Source organism: Tyto alba, unplaced genomic scaffold, assembly GCF_018691265.1.
Source record: "Tyto alba isolate M040663 unplaced genomic scaffold, T.alba_DEE_v4.0 Super-Scaffold_16, whole genome shotgun sequence".
NCBI lineage: Eukaryota > Metazoa > Chordata > Aves > Strigiformes > Tytonidae > Tyto > Tyto alba.
Genome location: NW_024881278.1, coordinates 33,206,792 through 33,228,390, shown reverse-complemented (window position 1 = coordinate 33,228,390; position 21,599 = coordinate 33,206,792). Strand labels below are relative to the sequence as shown.

General features: G+C 40.2%; 1 protein-coding gene across 1 annotated transcript in view; it reads left to right on the top strand.

Annotated features, from left to right (window-relative positions):
• The window catches only part of MRPS5 (mitochondrial ribosomal protein S5), a 62,940-nt gene that overhangs the window by 11,332 nt on the left and 30,009 nt on the right, over window positions 1-21,599 (top strand). Inside the window, exons 3-5 of the mRNA XM_033011041.2 lie at window positions 15,643-15,768; window positions 16,062-16,295; window positions 21,265-21,299. Of these exons, the coding sequence (XP_032866932.1) occupies window positions 15,643-15,768; window positions 16,062-16,295; window positions 21,265-21,299 (395 nt within the window). The remainder of the gene's footprint in view (window positions 1-15,642; window positions 15,769-16,061; window positions 16,296-21,264; window positions 21,300-21,599) is intronic.

Here is a 21,599-nt window from a genome sequence, read left to right as displayed (position 1 = left end):
GTATGTATCTGTCTGACCTGCTGATGAGGAAAATGGGAGATACAGACCGTTTAAATGGAAATAGCCTCGGAATTGGGTTGAAATATATGGGCTGTCGCCCCCGAAGGCAGCAGCGGCACACGGATGTGCCGTGAATGCTGAAACGGTTTGTCTCTCTCCCAGCGGTAGGAGTTTATCTTTGACCCCAATCATCCAAACCACCTAGCTTAATTTTCTCAACATCTGTTTCGTATCCAAGCGTATGTGAGAATAAAGAACTTCTATTTGCTGCTGGGACTAAATAAAAAATTATGCTTTCCTACTCACGCTATTAATTTTGTTAACTACCCTTGGAAACAAATGAAAAGAACTTAATTTCTCCGTTGCTAGGTGATGTTTCCTCTTAGGTTACAATGCAGAATAAGGAATATGCTGATTTTTCAGAGGTTATAGAACTAGATTGTAACAATCGGGAGATTCAGACCAACAAAATAAATACATACTCAGCAACATGTTTTGTCTCTAGAGGCTTTGTGTACTTGAAGCAGTAGTACTCAGTATAAACCTCTGTGTTCTTTCTCAGAAACATCAGTGTCTGAAAGCCTGTTCCTTAATTACATTTTATATTAAATTTTTGTAGTCCTATGTCAGTGTTCTTTGGATTAAAGTGTTCATTTTTTTTGTTGTGCTGAATTTGAGGATCAGAGTGAAAAAATGGCTTTTTTTTTCTTTTTTTCCAATTTAAAAAAAAATTTCTTAATGTATGAACATTCCAGATAAATAACTACTGAGTTACCACTTGTCATTATCAGTAGTATCACATGAAGAGTTTTGATGTTTCAGCATTAAGAATGTAAAGAGTTCCAAATACAAAACTGCATTTTTTTTTTTTTTTTTTTTTTAATTTTACCAGGGGGTTGCCTGTGTTTTGAAGAATAGTTGGTTAATTGTTTTTAGTCAGAAAAAGGGGGGTAAATATTAAATGCCTTACAGTTAACTGTACTTAATGAGAAGGGTGGTATTTTATTGAGTTTTGATTTGTTACTATGCAGTGTAACTTTTGTGAAGGCACTTGGCCTCTGGTTTTCATTTTGTTTTGAGGAAATGAACCAAGCCGGTGATGTGTAGTTTGCAGACCTCACTGAAATCTCTGTTCTCCATATCTGCTTGGTGACACTGAGGCCAGCTTTGTAATACTTATTATTTCAGGGAAAAAAAAAAAAAAAAAAAAAAAAAGCTGCTAATGAAAGCTTTAATAAACAAAGCAGCATTTGAAAGATAGGAGATTTGCAACAGCTTCTGTTAGCTAAGTTAAGGTCCTGGGTTTTTAATAAGAGGCTATGAAGAAAAAAATACAATTTCTTAGATATTTGTCAGGATAATTTGCAGCAGTTTTGGTTCTTTGTTTAAGCTAATGAGTTTTTAGTCTGTTCATGACTGGCTTTGTAGCTGGATTTATTCAGGATTTGCATTGTGACTAACCTGAAAACCCCATGCCTACAACTTCCTGCTGACATTGTGATAAATTGCCAGTTTTAAAAAAATATTAAATTCTAATGTCAAATGCACTGTGAAAGCGTTTAAGGTTTGCAGTTGAGTTATTCGCTGTGTCTGTGTAGCAGTATGAATGTATCTTTCAGAATATTTTCCAGCTTCAGAGGTTTTGTTCTACTATCATAATGCAGTAGATTTGTTTCTGGTTTTGGGGAAGTTGCCTGGAGCTTTCCCATGCTATCCTATGGGAATAATAGATTATAGACATCTCTTCCTGCCAACAAAACACCTAAACTATTTTTTTTTTCTGCAAACTACATAATGAGAATATTTGCATTTTTTAATGGTGTTATTAAACTTCTGTGAATAAGCAGGTAGCCCCTAGAGCTCCAGCCTTGTATTAGCAAAACCAAACAGAGGCCAGGAAGTTTGTTAGTAGATGAGGTTTTTTTCCTGTTTCACTATTGCAGAAATCCAGCAAGCAGTGAGAAATAGAAAGGAGCTTAAGTTTTCAGTGGAAACACTTCAGATATGTGCAGTTCTAGTTTTGAGTCTGCGAAGCTTATCTAAAACCTTATCTGCCCCATGGTACTAACCTCTGTCGTGGCCTGATGTTCCTCTTTTTGGTCTTGCTGTAGTCCAGGCCTTTCTCAGACATTTTCAATGTGCAGATTCTTGCTGTTCCACGGTCAGATACCATCTGCTATCCAGTTCAATTTGCAGTGACTCGGTAGTGGGCTGTCTAGACTGAATGCTTTGTATTTTTTACTACTTCCTACGTTTGCATAAAGGCCCTGCCCAGCTAACAGATAATATCCTCAGAAGGGGACATCTTAAGAGGGTCGAGACAGAGTTGCGAAGAGGAACATGTATTTTGCTAAAGCAACCCTTTATCTATTTATTTATCTATTTATTTGCTTATTTAAGGCATCACTTGGAGGAGGGGAGTTTTTAATCTTCTCGTTATTTTTCAGCAGAGCTCAGTATCAGATCTGCACCGTACACTTCCATTTAGAATGTAAGGGGTCTCTTTTGCAGTTGAAGAAAGCAATGTTTTGAGCGCGATCACTTAAACTTGAGAGTAATCCAGCACTATAGCCCATTTCTTACAGATCCACGCTTTTCTGCTTTTGGACTGGGGTTAGACAGGGAGGCAAGGAGCTGTGATGCCGCATGATGTCAGGCAGTTGCACTTCAGAGGTAAAGGAGGTAGCAAAGGCAGTTATCATTTGGGATGAACACACAGATTTTGATGAAACTGCTTTAGAATCTTGCACGTTATAAGTAATCCATCCAATATTAATATTCCATTTTTCCATTTTTCTCTCATAAATGAATCTATTTATATTATCATCCGCACAGTATTCCCTCTTGAATTGAGAGGATTCAACCTATTAAAGGAGTTACATAGTTTCCATAAGTATCTTTAAACAGGCTGAGTAAGTTTCAGAATTAAAGACTTCGACTTCTAAAACTAACAGGAAATCTTTGTATCAGAAACATGGCTTGTCAGGAATAACTGATGCTGTGGACTGAGTTGACAGTTCTTGAACAGTATGTGAGTTCAACTGAAGATTATGAAGGGATATAAAATCAGACTCCGTCTTTGTTTTGGATGGTTCACTTCTGTTGTTGTCAGATTAGGTATTTCATGTAATTGTGAGAATGCCTGCAGCTGCTGGGAAGTATTGTGCTAGAAATTAAATGCTGATATGTGCAATTGAAAGTGACATCTATATCATTTGCTTCGTATTTGATTCATGTTCAGCCACTGAAAGGAACTGTAGGTTTTGCTCTTAAGACAGATGCTCTGTGTACATTTTTGTCTAGCACCTTTATCTTAAATGCCTTGTATTTCAGGATCTTGTTATTAGGTATATTTTGTAAGACTATGGAGAGAGAAAGTAAGACATTGTAAGGCCCAGATTTAAAAATACAGTTGATCATTCCTTTTCCTGACCTATGTGATTTAAATTGTGGTTCATTTCCAAATCCTAGATGGGTAGAATAGTTCATGTAGCCTGCTCAGTGCCAGCCTCTGTCATAGGAATCTTTTAAGTACTGATGGGAAGGGGTCTGGAAACAGAAGGGTGGGTTTTGTGTTTTTTTTGGAATGGAATTTGAAAAAGACACACATATATTCTTGCAGAGAATGGGAGACCAAGGTTGAAGGCCTTCAAGTCAAGTAGCATTTGGGTCTCTAGATTCCTGATAAGTGTCTTGACTACTGAATTAAGTTAAAGGGTCTTTTCCTTTGGGTGTAAGGTTCACCATCACTTCCTTTGCCTTCTCTCCCCTGTCCTGAGCCAGCTGCCTCTGCCTCGCTCCCCTCACAAGCTCTTCCTGGGCTCGCTTCAGGCAGCTGGATCGAGCGCCTGTTGTGCTGGCAACTATAACTAATACCAGTTTTTTCTTTCCACTCTGTACTTGAGCATAAGGTAAGCTATAATTGAGCCAAAGTTCAAATTTCTCATATACAAACTACCATGTGAGAATGATCTCATCAGATAGCATGTGTAAGATATTACACTTCTATTTAGCCGTGTTGGCTGTGGATAACTAAATACAAACACTATTTACAAGTCGTCCTACAGTCCTTGTTTTGTTTGTATTTTTAAAACAGCTGGCAAATTCATATTAGTGGATGTCCCCGACTCCTTCAAGGAAGTTTCTTTTAAATCAATATAGATTTAGCATTAACATGAATTAAGAATTGTAAGTGTTAGTTTGTATCAAAACCAAAGTTTACTTTTAATCTGCTTCTAACTTTGGGTCACTTAATGACCTGATCGTTTACAATTGACTGATAGAGGGGAAAAAAACCTTTATGCTCAGTTATTTGAAATACACTGTTTCATAATGTGCTTTCAAAGGAGTAAAAAAAGAAAGTTACTTTTGTTGCTCTTGTTCTTCCAGTCTCATTGATGGGTGTGAGTTCATTAAAAATCTCGAGTCTCTTTAACTTACACCGGTTTTTATTTTTTTGTTTCCACTTCATTGTGATTTTTGCCTTTGTAGGCCTAATTTACATGGAAAATAGCCTTTTTACGGCTTACTATCAGTTTTCAGCTCAGATGATTTTTGTACTGTAGTTTTGTTCTGTAAGCTGCAACTTGTATATGCCGCTTATATGCCCTCTTAGGGAGTAGAAGCCTTAATAGGGGAACCTGGAATATGTGAGTGAAATGCAATTCTAGCATATGTTGCCACTGGAAGTCTTGCTGTGGCAGTGATACCAGTGGTTGCCCGACTACTGAAGTTTTTTATTAGAGACCCAGGTTTAGGCTACTGTTCTTATCTTGGCTCTGAAATTTTGAGCCTGAAGACACTGTTCGTTATTCTTTGCTACCCTAACATGCAGTGGAAGGAATTTTTTCTGCTTACATGGGGTGGCTCAGAAAATCCTGTTCTCTTCCCCTTTCTGCTACAGGATTTCTGGGCTAGGTTTTTTGTACAAGTGGTCTCTTGGCAACCTGATTGTAGATGTAAATCAGTTTGCTTCTTCAGCTGCATAAATGAGATTTATTTAGCTAATTGATATCTTAGTTTTTCTATCGTGAGGTGCTTCTGAGCAAGTTGGAGGTAGCCCTGCCTGAGCTAGAGGTTGGAGTTGGTGAAATCCTGCGGTCCCTTCAAACGTAAATTATGTTTCTAAAGAAGACAGAGACATATTTCTATATAGGTAAGCAGCAAAGGACAGTGAAAACAAGTTAGAGCAAGGAAAATTCTGGTTACAGAATAGGAGAAAGTTTTTCATCATGATTGTGGTCTAACAGTGGACCAAGATGGGAGTTTAGAGAGGTTGTGGGATTTCCATTACTAGAGATATTCAGAATATGATTGAGCAAGTCTCTGGCCATCTTCACATAATTGTGAAGTTGAATTTAGCTTTGAGGTCAGCTCTGCTTTGAGTGTGGGATTAGATCCAGGACATCCTGAAGTCCCTTATAATGTAAATTTTTCTGTGAATCTGTGATTCTAGTGCATTTCACTCCTTGTACGGTTTTTAAGAGGGAGAGCTAACACCAGAGTAAGGCAACAATATATTTTCATAACTTCAACTTTAGTGACTTAATAACTTAGCTCCAGTGAGGAGGGTGGGTTGAGTGTTTTGGGAGTCAAGTTTTCATTTTTTTCCTTTGTTGTCAGGTAATTCTTTGAATAATTTTAAATATTATTTCGGTGTCTTTGTCGTAGCTTGTTATTATTTCGGTGTCTTTGTCGTAGCTTGTTCTTTATGTTCTCTGCTGTCCATCTGCTGCTTTGTTTCCTAATAAAACCATATATAGTAAGAAATAGTCTGAGTTTTTTGGCTAATTATATAGTCAAAAGTGAAGTTTCAGGAAGCTATAGTTACACAAGGAGAGAGGAAAACTAATGGAAGATCAACCACATACATGGTTAAGATTGCAAATCATTGTGAATTTTTCAGGCTGCCTTTGTATCTAGTTAAAGCTTAAGATCAGAGTCTCAGAAATTATAGAGAGACCTACTATTCTTAGGATAACTGTGCCTAGAGAAAAAGTGGTTCAGAAGTCCAGAGGGAGATCTTCCCACCGTGACAGTGTACTGTGCACAGGTAGAGAATATCATTCTTGTTTAGGTGCCACAGCCCGGGGGCCCGTGCTGGCTTTTAAATACATCGTCATTATGGCGAGTGATCTGTAAATGTCTCCAGTGGTGCACTTGCAGAATCAAATTAATGTCCAGTTCCAACTTTAACTGTTGAAATACTGCGAACGACTGCATGTTGAATGTACAGTTGCAGGATTTAACACGAGATGCACGGTTGAAATGCTGCCCACAACCTGTCAGAAGGAAAAAAGCATTGCTTTTAGGATGAAGAGTTCTGATGGCCACTTGGAAACAACCCCAATGGGCAGAGTGTTTGTCTGTGTTCTCTAATTTCTCTAAGTAACTTTTTTTTCCTGAATTGGCATATTTGGTTTGCTCTTCCATAATTGATTCTGGGCACCTGGTGATTGTGTGGTCATGAAATTATAAAAAAAAAACCAACCTTGTTTAGCATGGAAATTGTGAATGGAACCCGAAATACCAAACTTAATACATAGAGGCATCTTATTGGGACATATTGTAGATTGCTGTGATTTAAACACTGGTTCCTAAAAGATGTTTAATTGTAAATATTAATTATTTCCCATAATGGAAATGTACATGATTTACAAGGACAGTGCTACAGTGATTGATTTTTCTGAGATCATCAGCAACATGCAGATTAAAGTATAGCACTTTAAATTTTACAGTGATACATCACCCTGGAGTGTGACTGAGGATTCATGTGATGGTGTACTTCACCAGAACTGGCGGGTTTACGGATCAGGCAGTTCTACCAAAAGGTGGTTGTTACTGGCTGTGTAGCTTTACCCGAAAATTGAGAGTTTTGATAAGATTTCTGAACAGCATTTTAGTTATTGCTGTCTTCCTTTTTATAAATGGAGGAAGCATCTGGAAGTTCTCTTTGGTGTTGAAGCCTTGATAACTAGTTTTCGTTAAATTGGTGAAAGAATGCCAAAATGTTGTTGTGATCTGTTATCAAAAATCACAGAAGTATAGGTTAAAAGCCAGTGCTTTTTAAAGCCCGTCAAGGGTTTTAAAAAAAAAAAATAACTGCTATTGGGCTTTCTAGGCCTCTGAAAAAAGCTGTCATTTTACAAGGAAAGCCTAATGTTTAGAACTCCTGTAGACTATTGTAGTTAGCTGTGATAAGACAGGGTTGTCTTTTTTGGAAAGATCTTAAAACCCAATTTAATTGGAATAATCCAGCTCTGCCGGCACCTCAGTGATGAGACTGCTTAATAATTTAGTTTCATCATCTCAGTGCCGTGTTAGAAATTCTTATTTAATGGGATATCAATTTATTGGCAGTGGAGTTGTCACTGAAAACTTGTATAATTTAAAAGTGAGTGGATTACCGTTCACTTTAGTAGCAATATTAGATACTAGCTATATATTGAAGTGTTATAAAGATTAACTTCATTATCTCTCTGGACTCTCAGCACATCCTGCTTTACAAGGATGGCTTAATACTAATGTTCATAAACACTGACAGAATGGCCTCTCTCTCTTGACTTTGCCTGTTCAGAACTGTCCTGGGTTGAGTGAGTGGTGGAGTTTTTGGTGGCAGGGGAGGGGGCTATAGGGGCAGCCTCCTGTGAGAAGCTTCTCGAAGCTCCCCCAGCTCCAAGTCAACTCCACTTCTGTTTGGGAAATTGAGCCCATCAGCTGCATCTCTGTGAGAACGTATTTAAGAAGGGACGTGGTGACGAGCAGGGGGACTGGTGAGGAGGAGTTGCTGCAGCTGCATGAACACCAAGGTCAGTGGGGGAACGGAGGAAGAAAGGAGGGGGGAGGTGTGCCAGAGCAGAGACCCCCCTGTATCCTGTGGGGAGACGGCAGAGGGGCCCCCCCTGCCACCCATGGAGATCTACGGTGGAGCATGATTTATGGCCTGTGGCTTCTGCCTGCTTGATCAAGGTGCTGTGCCCGAAGAAGGCCGGGGTCTCATGGGAAAAGGCAGCCCCGCTGCTGTAATTCAGCGCTGGGAGGATTGCAGCATGCGGGGGAGTCCCACGCCGGAGCAGCTCGGGAAGGGCTGCAGCCGTGGGAGGGAATCCAGTCGGAGGAAGTTAGTGACCCATGACGGAGCAGTGTGGGGAACGCTGCGGCCTGTGGGAGGGACTCACGTTGGAGAAAGTTTGTGGAGGACTGTCTGCTGTGAGAGGGGGACCACGATGGAGCAGGGGGAAGAAGTTCCAGCAGCTCCCCCCACTGGAGATGAAGGAAGTGGCAGCACTGACTGCACCCCCCATTCCCTGCCCCTGCGCCCCTGGGGGAGGAGGTAGAGATATGGGGAGCAGAGCTGAGCCCGGGAAGAAGGGAGGGGTGGGGGGAAGGTGTTCTCAAGATGTGGCAATGCTTCTCACTGTCCTACTCTGTTAGGTGTTGTTAGTGTCTATAATAAATGTCTGTTCTATTTTTCTTCCCCTAACGAGTCTGCCTCTTGCTCATGACCATAAAGGGGGATTTTTTTCCCCATCCCAGTCCTATCTCGAACCCCAAGCCTGGCTCTCTGTTCCTTCTTATTGCTGGAAGGGAAGGGAGAGAGAGCTGCTGCATGGTGGTTGGCTGCCAACCAGGCCCAAACCACGACAAGAACAAATACTGAAATGCAATTCTCAGCAGTGACAAATTTGTTTATAAGCTGCCCGGGACATGAACAGATTTCTCCCTGTCTAATATACAGCTGCAGAGTTCTTATCAGAGATGCACATCCTTAAAATTTTAGCCATAACAGTGGATTTTTGAATGTACAACCATGTCAGCGAACAGAAGAGTGGGCATGAGTTTGTTTTTAACATTTAATACAATGACATCTTGTTCTATAACTGGAACCTCTAAAAGGCAAAGTGACATGTTTTTTTTCCCTATTCTTATCCTATTTCAGTTAGACCTAGAGATCAGCAATGAGGGCAGGCCCATGATTTTCTTTTGATACCTGTTTAATCATTGGCCTATTTTTAATCAGTTGTCAGTGCTTCCAGTTGTGACAAGGTGCTAGAAACGTGTGTTTTCTAAGAACTTAGAGTCCATACTGTTTTTTTTTTCAGAAATGTCTTTCAAAACCAACAGATACTTGGTATGAAAACCATACCTTACAGTAGTGTCTTAGAGGAGTAAGTTAAAAATGAACTTCTAGAACATGAGAAAAACATTACTTCCATGAGACCAAATGCCCATCTAACTGAGCGTCCTGTCTCCAACAGCAGCTGTTGCTATTTGAAGAAAGTAAGAATTGGATGAGCATGTAGGGATGCTTGCTTAGAAAAATATCTCAACCTTCAGTGATTTGTGACATGGAATTTTTTTAATTTACTGCTCTAAGTGGCTTTTTCTTCTATGAATTTGGCGGCTCGTGAACCCATGTAAATGATGTGACAAGAGTGCATTCTCTTTTCTGTAGATGGGTAAGCACGTGTTCGTCAAGGAAATGCCCTCTGCATTTGAGTATAGTGAGGCTTGGTTCCTATAGGAGTTGAATTTTAAGCCTTTGACTTGCCTTCAAGAAGAAATGTCTCCTTTTGGTCATTGAGCAGCTCAGTTTAGATTGTGTAATTTATGCAATTTGTAATAGAATACGCAAGTAGCGCCTTTCCTTTGCAGATGCTCTTTCATGTTTTATGTGTGTGAAGTATTTTTTCCAAATCCTGTTTTTGTTTGGAGTTGGTGGCAAAGCCATTGGTCTCTGGAGAAGGAAAGGGGCTGAAGTCTCATACCTTTTTAGAATTCATCTGGTAATAAAAGTACATATTTTAAGCTGAAACCTGGAACAGAATGTTAGTGATTGAAAAGATCTTATTAAGTTCTCTAAGGTAATGCAGATTCATAGATGTACTGGCATTAGTGGGCAACAGTACATTGAAAGAAGCATGTTTATTATAACATGTTCATTAGTCTTTTTATTATGTCATTAATATTAATGTCTTTGGATCTCTGCTGCTGTGCTGCCACAAGGCTATTTGTCATGAAAAAACTTAGGGAAAATTGCTTGTAAGTGAAAGAAGTGAGCCTACTTAGCTGTTTTACAGAATTGATTCTTTCTTCTCCTTTTACTCCCTTTGGTTTTCCAACTTACTGCTATTTGTCTTTCTTTGTAGTTTATATTCTAAGCAAGCTGGGAACTCATCTAGTTAGGAGGCAGAGGCATCTGCTTTTAATCTCAGTTTATCAGGATCTAGGATACTGTTTTCTGATGCAGCTTACAGTAAGTCTTTTTGGTAATCATAGAATGGTTTGGGTTGGAAGAAACCTTAAAGATCAACTAGCTCCAACCCCCCCTGCCCCGGGCAGGGCCCCCTTCCCCCAGCCCAGGGTGCTCCCAGCCCCGTCCAACCTGGCCTTGAACCCTTCCAGGGAGGGGGCAGCCACAGCTGCTCTGGGCACCCTGGGCCAGCGCCTCCCCCCCGCACAGGGAACAATTTCTGCCTTAGAGCTCATCTAAATTTCACTTTAAAACCTCTTTCAGTTTAAAACCATTCCCCCTCATCCCATCCCCACCCCCTGACCCAGAGTTCCCCCCCCCCCTCCTGTTCCCCCTTTAAGCCCTGGGAGGCCGCTCGAAGGGCTCCCCGGACCCTTCCCTTCTCCAGGCTGAACCCCCCCAACTCTCTCAGCCCGGCCCCCCAGGGGAGCTGCTCCAGCCCCCCCAGCATCTCCGTGGCCTCCTCTGGCCCCGCTCGAGCAGCTCCGGGTCCTTCTGCTGTTGGGGGCCCCCAAGCTGGCCCCAGCACTGCAGGGGGGTCTCCCCAGAGCGGAGGAGAGGGGAAGAATCCCCTCCCTGGCCCTGCTGCCCCCCCTGCTCTGTCTGAAGCCCAGGGCACGGGGGGGTTCTGGGCTGTGAGCGCACATTGCTGGCTCACAGGCAGTTTTCCATCCACTAATACCACCAAGTCCTCCTCAGTCCACTCTCCACCCAGCCTGGATTTGTGCTTGGGATTGCCCCGACCCGTGTGCAGGACCCTGTACTTGGCCTTCTTGAATTTCATGAGCTTTTTGCCCGGGCCCACCTCTCAGGCCTGTCAGGATCCCTCTGGATGGCATCCCTTCCCTCCAGCTTGTCACCACACCACACAGCTTGGTGTCAGCAGTGAACTTCCAGAGAGTGTGCTCAATCCCACAGTCCATGTCTCCACCAAAGGTGTTTAACAGCACTGGTGCCAATACCGACCCCTGAGGAATGCCGCTCGTCACCGCTCTCCGCTTGGACAGCAAGCCATTGACTGCAACTCTTTGAGCGTGACCATCCAGCCAATTCCTTATCCACTAAGCAGTCCAGCCATCAAATCTGTGTCTCCAATTTAGAGACAAGGAGGTCGTGTGGGACAGTGTCAAATGCTTTGTACAAGACCAGGTAGGTGACATCAGTCACTCCTCCCTTATCCACCAGCACTGTAACCACTTTGTAGAAAGCCGCCACATTCATCAGGCACTATTTGTCCTTAGTGAAGCTGTGCTGGCCGTCACCAGTCACCTCCTTATTTTCCATGTGCCCTAGCAGAGTTTCCAGGAGGATCCACTCCATGATCTTGCCAGGCACAGCAGTGAGACTGACTGGCCTGTAGTTCCCCATGTTGTTTTTTCTTTCCCTTTTAAAAAACGTGGGTTGTGTTTCGCCTTTTCCACTCAGCGGGAACTTTGCCGGGCTGCCACAACTTCTCAAATATGATGGATAGTGGCTTAGCCACTTCATCTGCCTGTTTCCTCAGGACCTGTGGATGCATCTCATCGGGCCCCATGGACTTGTGCATCTTCAGGTTGCTTAGATGGTTTCGAACCTGATCTTCTCCTACAGTGGGCAGTTCTTCATTTTCCCAGTCCCTACCTTTGCCTTCTGTGTCTTGGGTGCTGTGGCTGAAGCTCTTGCTGGTGAAGCCTGAGGCTAAAAAAGACACTGAGTACCTCAGCCTTCTTCATAGCCTGGGTGACCAAGTCTCCCTTTTCCTTCCTGGGAGGGCCCACATTTTCCCTTATCTTCCTTTTATCACCAAGGTACCTGTAAAAGCTTTTTTTTCTTGCCCTTGTGAGTTATTGTTACATGTGAGTAACTGACTTATGGTCGTATATTCATCTTTCTCTGAAGTAAGCACTAGGACTGTCTGGTTCCTGACATTCAGGGGTAGTATAAAAACACACAAACCCAAATCCTTTTCAGAATATTACAAACATCTCTTATGTAGATTAAGCAAAATGGAATGGTGTCATACAGACTTCCTATTAGCGGTTGTTAGCGATCAACTTGCATAAAGCATGCTCTCAGCGAAATTCAGTAGTCTTTTTCTAGGCCATAAAATAAAATCTTACGTATGACCTGTTTTTTTTTCTTTTGAGTGAGTAGCTATGTGCTTTTTGGTAACTGACTGGAAATGTGTGGTGGCTTTTATGACTGGGTCTATTTTAGCTCTGGAGGAATGTATGCAGCCTCCCATTTTACAAAGGCAAAATAAAGGTAAGGCCACAAATACCCTAGGAGAGTGCATACCTACTGTACTGTCTTCATTTCAGAGCATTTCTGTCGATGTGAAAAGCGATAGAGCAATCCTCATTTCTGTTTGGGTTTATTTCCTCCAAGAGAAGGCATTTCTCCTGCTTATGTATGTACTCTCCAGTCATCTTGGTGCTATGTTGACAAATCAGACTGACCTTTCTTATGGTCAGATTTTTATTTTCTTCATTTCTGTGTTGCCTCTCCATTGTAAGCGGTGTCCCCACCATTGTAATCTTCTTGACCACAGCCTGTCCTTTTCCATATTCCATTCTTGTCACTTTGTCTTAAAATCAATGTGGTATCTGCCATCTTATAAAGAACTCTCAGCTCTGTAGCCTGTAGGCTTCTGATGTGTTTCATTAAATTCCGCTGCTCTCCAAACACATGATGATATTATTATAGACTGATTAGATGACTGCACTTTGGTATCAAATGAGATGTTTTCAGCTGGTTCTAATTTTGTCAGAATTTGTGCGGTGCTTGAGGCCAAAACTTGACTCAGGCTAACCTCGTCTGGCTGGGTCTGTTGGTATTGACTGGTCTCCTCTGGTAGAAAACAATCTCCTTACTCTGTGACTTCTGCTACTTAACTCTGTTGGGGTTAAGTCATCTTATCGTACAGATATTTAGAATACAGCTCAAAGTGCTGGGGGTTTTTTGAGTGTTACCAGCGCAAGAGCTCCCTGTTCTTGACTCTTAACTGTTTGTTGCTGCCTCTCTGCAACCTCCTTTGTAGCTGTCGTGACCCTCTGTGAGACCACACAAACTGCAGTAGATTGGGGAACTGTTCCAGCTTAAAAATAACCTTGCAAAGAAAAATGTAAATACTTTTATTGTAATACCATGTTTCCAGGCTAGCAGGATTATCGTAAAAAAAGGAAATTGCTAGTTACGCAGTGTTTTCTGAATAAGCTAAGAAGCTTAACGGGATTGATTGTCAATCTTCCAACTCATGCAACAGTCCTATAATCCATGTTAGAACATGAAAAGCTGCATCATCCCCTACACACTTAGCACCAGTCTTTTTCTATACTGAACTTTATTGCAGTGTTATCTTAGGGTGATAATCACTACTTGTAGACAGTTTAGTAGTTTTATTTATCATAGTTTGGCTTTTATTGAAAGTAATATGCTGAGTGAGCAGTGAAGTTGCACTGGAAGTTTTGTTTGGTTTTATTTTGGTTTGGGTTTTTGGTTTGTTTTTTGGATTGTTTTTTTGTTTTGTTTTGTTTTTCATTTAACACACAGTTACATGCATCAGTTTGTTATCATCAGTTGGAAATTTTTTTTAGCGTCTGTCAGTTCAAACACTGTTACAGCCATTTGATACAGTTACTGTTTATGGGATTTTTTTTTTTTTAGCCATAAACCTCTGGACATTAGGGTTCACTTGAATGTCTAGAAAAAAGTGTCATTTCAGATAGAAATTTATTTTTCACAAGGACTAAGGCCTACCCAGGAGCAAATAGAATTCTTGCCTCACAGCGTGCAGGTGTGATAAATGTTGCTGTTATCCATGGGCATTTCTACTTGTCTGTAATACAGCTGAAATCTGTATTACATAGTTTGCCTTGTTGTACTATTTGTACAATATGTTATTTGGGCATGTGTTGACTTTCTAGACCATTCTGCTCTTGCCCATCTTGAGGGAATACTATTTTGTAGCTTTCTGGACTTGTAGAGCTGTGTGTCCTTCCTTGTATGCTTACTTTCCTGTACTGAGTTATTAACTACTTGATTCAGGACTGTACTTCTCAAAAAAAGAATCACAGTTACGTATCCCACTTTGAAAAGGATTTTTCACTGAGAAGGCGGGCATCATACCTTTGGAAGAACCACCTTGGCGCCTTGTACAAACTTATTCAGTATAAAAATAAACTTGGGCACTTGGTACCCCTGGAAATCCTGGATAGCTCTCGAGCCTCACCGTGTTGTCACCATAGCGGTCTCCCCAGTTCCATTGCGCTTGCCAGTCTGTGGGACAGGATCTCTCACATGCATTAATCTAGCAAGCATGAATTGCTGATGGAAAACTGGAGGGATTTGAGCATAGTTATTTTGATTCCCCTGGTTAAAAGCATTTACTGACTTCTTTTGTCTACTTTAAATAAACAATATCAGTTTCTCATTGGAGAAGAGATTTAAACTGCCATAGTAACATTGCCCTTGGGTGAAACACATAATAGCAGTAATCTGCAAATATAACAATGGTGATGCTTGTGTATTCCATGGTGATAGCCGCCTTGTCTGGGCTAACAGGGTGAGATACTGTCTGTGGTGTCTTCTTCAGGTCATCAGCTTCGTTTTGGTGCAGTTTGTTTTTGTCTGAAGTTACGAGGATGAGCTATGTTTCCATCAGTCGGGCAGATAATAGTTTGAAGTCAGCTCCTAACTAAGTGCTTCCGAAGTCATGCTCTCATACATGGGGTGAAACATCTTAAGGCAGTGCATGTCCTCTACACCGGCACTGGGTGAGGGGGTCTGCCCAAAGCCCGAGCTCTCTGATGACGAGGCTGTTGCAAGTGTCTTACATTCTTTCCTCCTTCAATTTCTTTGCATTTATTCGGGCAATAAGGGGGGGACCTTGTATTTTGTCAGGACACGAGAGCAGCAGCAGATTTATGTTGGTTAACTTTCTGTGGTTTGTGGCTTTTTTAAAGCAGGCTAACCCTTGGGTATTTGTAGGAGTGATTCAAGCTGACTGTCGTTGGTATTTATCCTTGGATAAGTGCTTACAGGTATTGCTGCTCTGAGTTACTAATGAATGATTTCCTTTTAATGGCCTGGGGATTAATACCTTTTTCGTTACTGGTTAGTAAAATTTACCTTTAAATCAATTTTTTAAATCCTTTTAAAAGCCATGCAGCAGGCAGTGGGCCTATCTGATTTCAGTCATCAGGAGTAGAGACACATCTCTGTACCAGATACATATATACAGAGTAGGAACTCACCTTCTTAGCAAGACAGTAATCCTACAGTTTAAATGCCCTGCAAAGATCAAGCAAGGGTTAACATTTCAAGTTGGTTTGTTTTTTTTTTTTTGTTCAGCTTTAGTTTCCAGTATGAGCTGTACTTGCACATTACTTATGAAAGCTTTTTTATTTCAGTGACAGCAGATGAGCTGTGGAAAGGAGCTTTGGCAGAGACTGGTGTGGGAGTAAAGAAAGGAAGAGGAAAGAGAAGGAAGAAAAAGATAAGGAAGAATCTCAATAAAGGCCAGGATATTGGTGAAGGTAGATTCACAAATAAGGGGCTGAAGACCTGTCTTGACCTTTTAATATATAGTGTTTCTTAATAAATTTCTGTTAATTTCTGTGGTGTCAGAACTGCTTGAGATATTTTTGTCTTTTAAAAAAAAAATCCTGATGTGATTGTTTAATGTTATTCTTGGTTTTTAAATATAAATTCTGTATCATAAAATGCACTTCAAATATACCAGCACCTGCCATTTTGTTGCATTTTTCCCGTGTACAGAGCTTCAGCTCTATTTTGGCATAAACCGTAATTTTTCTCCCTTATTTTTAAGGACGTTCTGGTTTCCTCTGGCCTGGTCTTAATGCTCCTCTAGTGCAGAGTGGGAGAGTCCAAGCAATTACCCAACGGAAAAAAGAAGAACAAGAGAGAATTCAGTCTGATATTGTTCAGCAGAGAGACACATGGGAGAAGAAAAGAAAAATAAAAATTAAGAGAGAGGGAGGATGGAGTGGAAAGGTTTGGGGAGGGGTCATTCTAGATCCTCCTGACCCAGGTCCTAATGGAGGTAAGAAAACTGATTATCTATCTTAGTCTTATTTAGCCTTTGTGATAAGGAGCTCAGAGAAAGGGAGACCCAGACTTTTCCTGTGATTGAAAAATCCGGTTTGTACTTCTCTTCTATGCCCATACATGAAGCAAAGCAGCTAAATCAAAGAACAAGTTGTGTTAACACAAATTTGTCAAATCACTGCTCATTTTAATATAGCTGTTAGACTATTGTATTATGTATGTACACTGTATGATGTTATACTGTATTATGTTGTAGGCTGTTATAGGAGTCTTCAAGTATGGAAATATTTTTCTGTGTTCAACATCAGTTGTCTTGAGTGTGAAGTACAGCCCGGGGGGGGTTTTTTATAGTTTCTTAAAGGATCCTGTGGGATAAATCAGGCTTTTTTTTTCTACATCAAATAATGAAATATGGTTAAAGATGATGTAGCTTAAATGTAGACGTTTTTTATTTATTTATTTGCTGCCTGGTTAATATCGTAGTGAAACTAGAGGTCCTATACCTAGAGCAGAGAGGTGACCTTAGCTGTTATTTAGACCACTAGAAATTCTATAGTAGCTTTGTTCAACATTTAAAAGCCCTGTCCCTTTCAACTAATTAAATATGAAAACAAATTGTTCCTCGTATTCAGCTGGGTTTTTCTTGTGAAGCACTTGATGCTTGTGTGTTTATTGTCATCTTTCTGTAGGCTTTTTTAGTAAGATGAGCTAAGACAGACAGTTGAAGTTCCCTAGCACTGTTGTTTCAGGCTTGTTGCAATCATTGTGGTGTTAAGCTCGTTCAGGTTTTCAGAGCTCTCTTCATCCAGGAATATGTTCTCCCAGTGCAAGCGTGGATCTTGGAACATGTGTTGCAGCAAGTCAATGTAAATGGCAAATCACACGCGTGGAATCATGATTATATTATTGTCTAATCTTGCAGTCACCTTTTCTCCCCAGTCTTCCTGGTGTTTTGTTTATTAATTTCTGTCTGTGAAGATTTTTCCCGTTACATTCTCTTGGATGTTAATTAAAAATTCAGACGTGTTTTGAACCTAAGCCATTAGGTAGTGAGAACATTGTCTTTCCAGTGTGACCTAATGCTTTTATCTGTGTAGACTGAAGTTACGCTAGCATTTTTGTAGCTTTCTGCTTTACAAATTATGCTGTTCTATCTGCTACTTCTCTGTTCCCTTCCCAGGTTTTCCATTCCTGTAGCTGGTATAGATGATTTTGGGGCTTCTGTTGTGGTAGTGTCTGACATACACTGTTTCCCTCACATTTAACCTTGTGAATTTAAGGACAGCTTGCCTCCCATCTCTTCAAGTAGTTTTTGCTTGTCTTCCGTTTTAAGAGCAGGCCATTCTAGTTTAATGCCAGCATAATACTAAATATACAAATGAAAGATTTCCTATATTTACTTCCCTCTGTTTCATTTTATTACCTTGAAAGCAAATGTTCCATGGAAGGCAAAAGATGTGACAATAGACTTGGCAGACTATCACTGAATCTTACAGCTGAAAAATAGAAGATTTGAGAAATTAATTCATTGTTCCAAATTCCCCATAAGTCAGTGGTGGAATATACAGAAAGTCAAGAACATTTCAGGGTTCTAGTTCCACACTTTGAACAAAAGACTGTGTTGGTTTTAGACTCAAATGTATTTTCAAGTACTTTATTCCCACTAAAAGAAGTGGCAAACAACATTTATGCATGTGTGAATTTTCCCTTCTGCTGCTTTCCTTGGTTTTGCTTTTGGCTGATACTATTGATTTAGATTACTTGCGTAAAAGTTGGCTGTGTGGAGGCTGTTGTAGTCAGGTCAAGTTCTGCCAAAAATAGGAAAGGGTACTACAATCAAAATACGAAAATTAAACTGACAGCTTGTATTATAAACGTGCTTGAGAAAAAGCAGTTTCTAATTAGTATACACTACTTTTCCTTTAACAAGTTAAAAATTGCAGGGATTTTCAGGTCCCCATAGTTCCTTCAGCATCTTTTTATTCAGAGAATTAATGATTTTGCAGGGCAACTGAGACATTGGCTGTGTTCAAAGCACTGTGAAGGTGGTAGGAGGAACAGACCTGAAACTGCCAAACTCAAGGAATCCCTTTGTCCTGGGACTGTGGCGTGGCTGGGTTCCTTGGTGACTAGGCAAGAATGAGTTCTGATTGAGATTCTGCAGTTCAGCCCTTCCTGGTATTCTGGTATTAGATTCTCTAGTAGCAAACAGAGGTTGAGTATATGCTGCAGCTTCCTTCAGCAGCATTTCATATTTGCTAAGGAAAACAGGTACAGGAAGTTTGTAGAAACCTCAGTGTTGTCAGCCTCCAATATCTGACAAATTTGCTTGAAATTGGCAAATATGTTTAAAAAAAAAAAAAAAAAAAAAAAACCAACCACACTGGGGACATACTGTGGTTGTATATGCTTTATTGTTTCAGGAGGATCTTATTCCACTTCACTTTACTTATAGCTGGCATAATAAGTAAGAGAAAGAACGGTATTTTTTAGTTGGAAATAAAATTCTTTTTCTTCCAAGTTTACAGCGTTTCTTTGCAACTGAAGAGGCTTCAGAGAGGGATGAGAGTGCCTGTTGGCATCCATATCCTCTACTGCGAGCTAGAAATCTACTTGTACACTAAGAGATCTCTATATTGTGTTGAGATGATCATGGCTATAGTTATGGAGGTTATGTGCAAACGATAAAGCAGTGTTTGGTGAAGGAATGAGTCCCCAGTTCTTCATTTTCAGCTCTTCTCCAGAATCTCACTGTAACTGTACCAAATGAAATAAGTATTAAATGCTTTAATTAACACTGGTCTTCTATGTTACACTGAGAAGATAAATTGGAAAAGCAGGAGCTTGGAAGGATCTCTTATCTAGTCTGCTTCTTATACCGAGATGTTGCTTTTTACTCCATTGCCCATTGTTTTCAAAGTCGGTAGGTATTCTTGCACTGCTAAGCTGATAATAGGGTACTCCTTGTGGAAAATGTGTCTGCATTAAAATACAGATCAGTTGTAAGTATGTTCTCAATTATATAAAAGGAAACAAATACGTTTGAGATTTATGTTCAGGTGTTTGTGTGGTCATCAGAATTTGGAAGAGAATCTTGGAGAAAATGGGATCCTTTTTGCAGTATCTGTGATTTTTTTTTTTTTTTTTTTTGCAGCATTTTTGCCTGCTTCTGTAATACGGGTTTTGACAAATGCTGGTGGGGCTGCTGAAAGCCAAACTGAAGGGATTTGCTTGCTGACTTTTCTCACAGCGTGTCAGGGTGAAGGCCTGTGGGAAAGGTCTGACTGGGTTTTGTGCTTTCTCATTTCACTTACTGTCTTTGGAGGACAGTACGTGTAGATGCCCCTGCCATGCCTTGTGCTCTACAATATTCCGGCTTTTTCCTCCTCCACAGTGTTTGAAGACATTTCAAAAACATCTTACTACTTTGAGGTCCCTTCTAATGACAGAGCAGAAACTTGCTTTCTGTGCAGTGGAAGGGATACGTGCGCCACTTTGAGGGGAATATGTAATGTTCACCCAAACAGAGCTCTGTGTCCAGTGGCTCGTTACCACTGTGACGAAAAGACGGGGACACAGATGTGACATAGAAGCGATCTTTATTTTACAGTGCAAAACATTCTAACTGTGACTAGACAAATAAATGATGCTGCAATTGTCCTTGATTGCAAAGACATTTTTTCAGGCAAAATTGAGAAGAAAAAAAAAAAAAAAAAAGAGTCTGGCTATGTGATTCTTTGAAGTGGCTATGTATTGTTTGGTTTTGTCCTCCCCCTCCCCTTTCTGGAATTTCACAGAAATACATATCAGTAAATACTTAAAATTTCTTTGAATCCCTCTTGTTTGTCTAATCCAAGTTTCAGAATATTCTGAAAAATATTAGATAATAGTTTGGTCATGATGGAAGTGACCCATTTGGTGATTTAACTTTTTATTTTTTAACCATTTACAGCCTTTTCTCAGTGTATATGAAATTTGGGGTTAATTTACTAGTTCTAGAGCAGTATTTAGGAAAGAAGGCAGTTTATACTGCCAACCAGTGAAAAACCAAAATATTCTGGTTTTGTAACACACTGTGGATGGTTATTTTTCGTAGCATTTCTGCAGTTGGAAAGAATTAGGAAGAATACCACACATAATTTAACAAAAATGCCTCAGTGTAAGTGGTGTGTTGCAGTGATTTCCAAAAGGAAGTTTCAGATGTCATTTGGAGAGTATGTATAGCTTAGCTTGTGATCAAAATATTCAACAGATTCTGAGGCTGTCTCAGTTTTTCTGTCAGCTTTGCTTTCTGTATAATGGTCAAACAAAGCACTTAAATCAGTATGTCTTGCTTTAATATTTGAATAAAATATTATTATTTTTCTTCCTTTTTGCTAGTCTGGTCATTTAGGTTGGACAGTCTTTGGAAACTGGTTCCATCTTACTTCCCTGTGTGTATGGTACCTAAAAAGTTGAGCTATTGATTGCAGTTGGAGGTTGGGGTCACGAATAGAGTACAACGAACGTATTAGAGAGTTGTCATCTCTTAATTAGAGCAGGAGCTGTATTATAATAAGAACAAGTAGTGTTACACTTTCTGGGAAGTTATTTTAACTGGATTTTCTTTAAAGCTAGTTTTCTCTACGTATGTTGGTTTTACTGAAGAAATGAAAAAACCTATGCTTTGTAAGTAAGAGCTATATGCTGTTTTTTTCACTGACCTTATCCTAGAAGAAATTGAATGAATGGAGGCAATTAAAATAAATGTATTTGTGGTCTTTTAAAAAGGAAGAGACTAATAAAGCTTGCTTTAGATAAGTTTGTTCAAATCATTCTTACCTTTTCTACTTAACTGTTGAGATTAATTCATAAGTTACAGCTGCATAAAAATTGTGTCCTTTTAAAATTATACCACCTACAGGGAGCTGTGCTGATGGGTGAGTAATACAAGGAAATGTAATACCCTGTTTTTCTCCCAACAGAAACGTACGGAAGTTTTGAAACAAGAGCCATTGAGGTAAGCATTAGAAATCTTTGAAGGACTTTAAATAATTATCAGTGTTTTATATTGAGCTTGCAATTATTTAACCAGCCTTTGCTAAATCAATCTTATAGCATTAGGAATTAGTCTGCTACTCGGTTTCAACTGCATGACATGACCTGTTATACTCTTCATTGGGGCCTTACCTTCTCTGAACAAAGAATACCTAATTCAGAGGTGGTTTTGAGCAACACTGAAATGGCAAATGCCTGCAGATGAAGCTTTAATAGTTGACATACAACCATAATAGGGAGCCTAATCGAGTGTTAGGGTTTT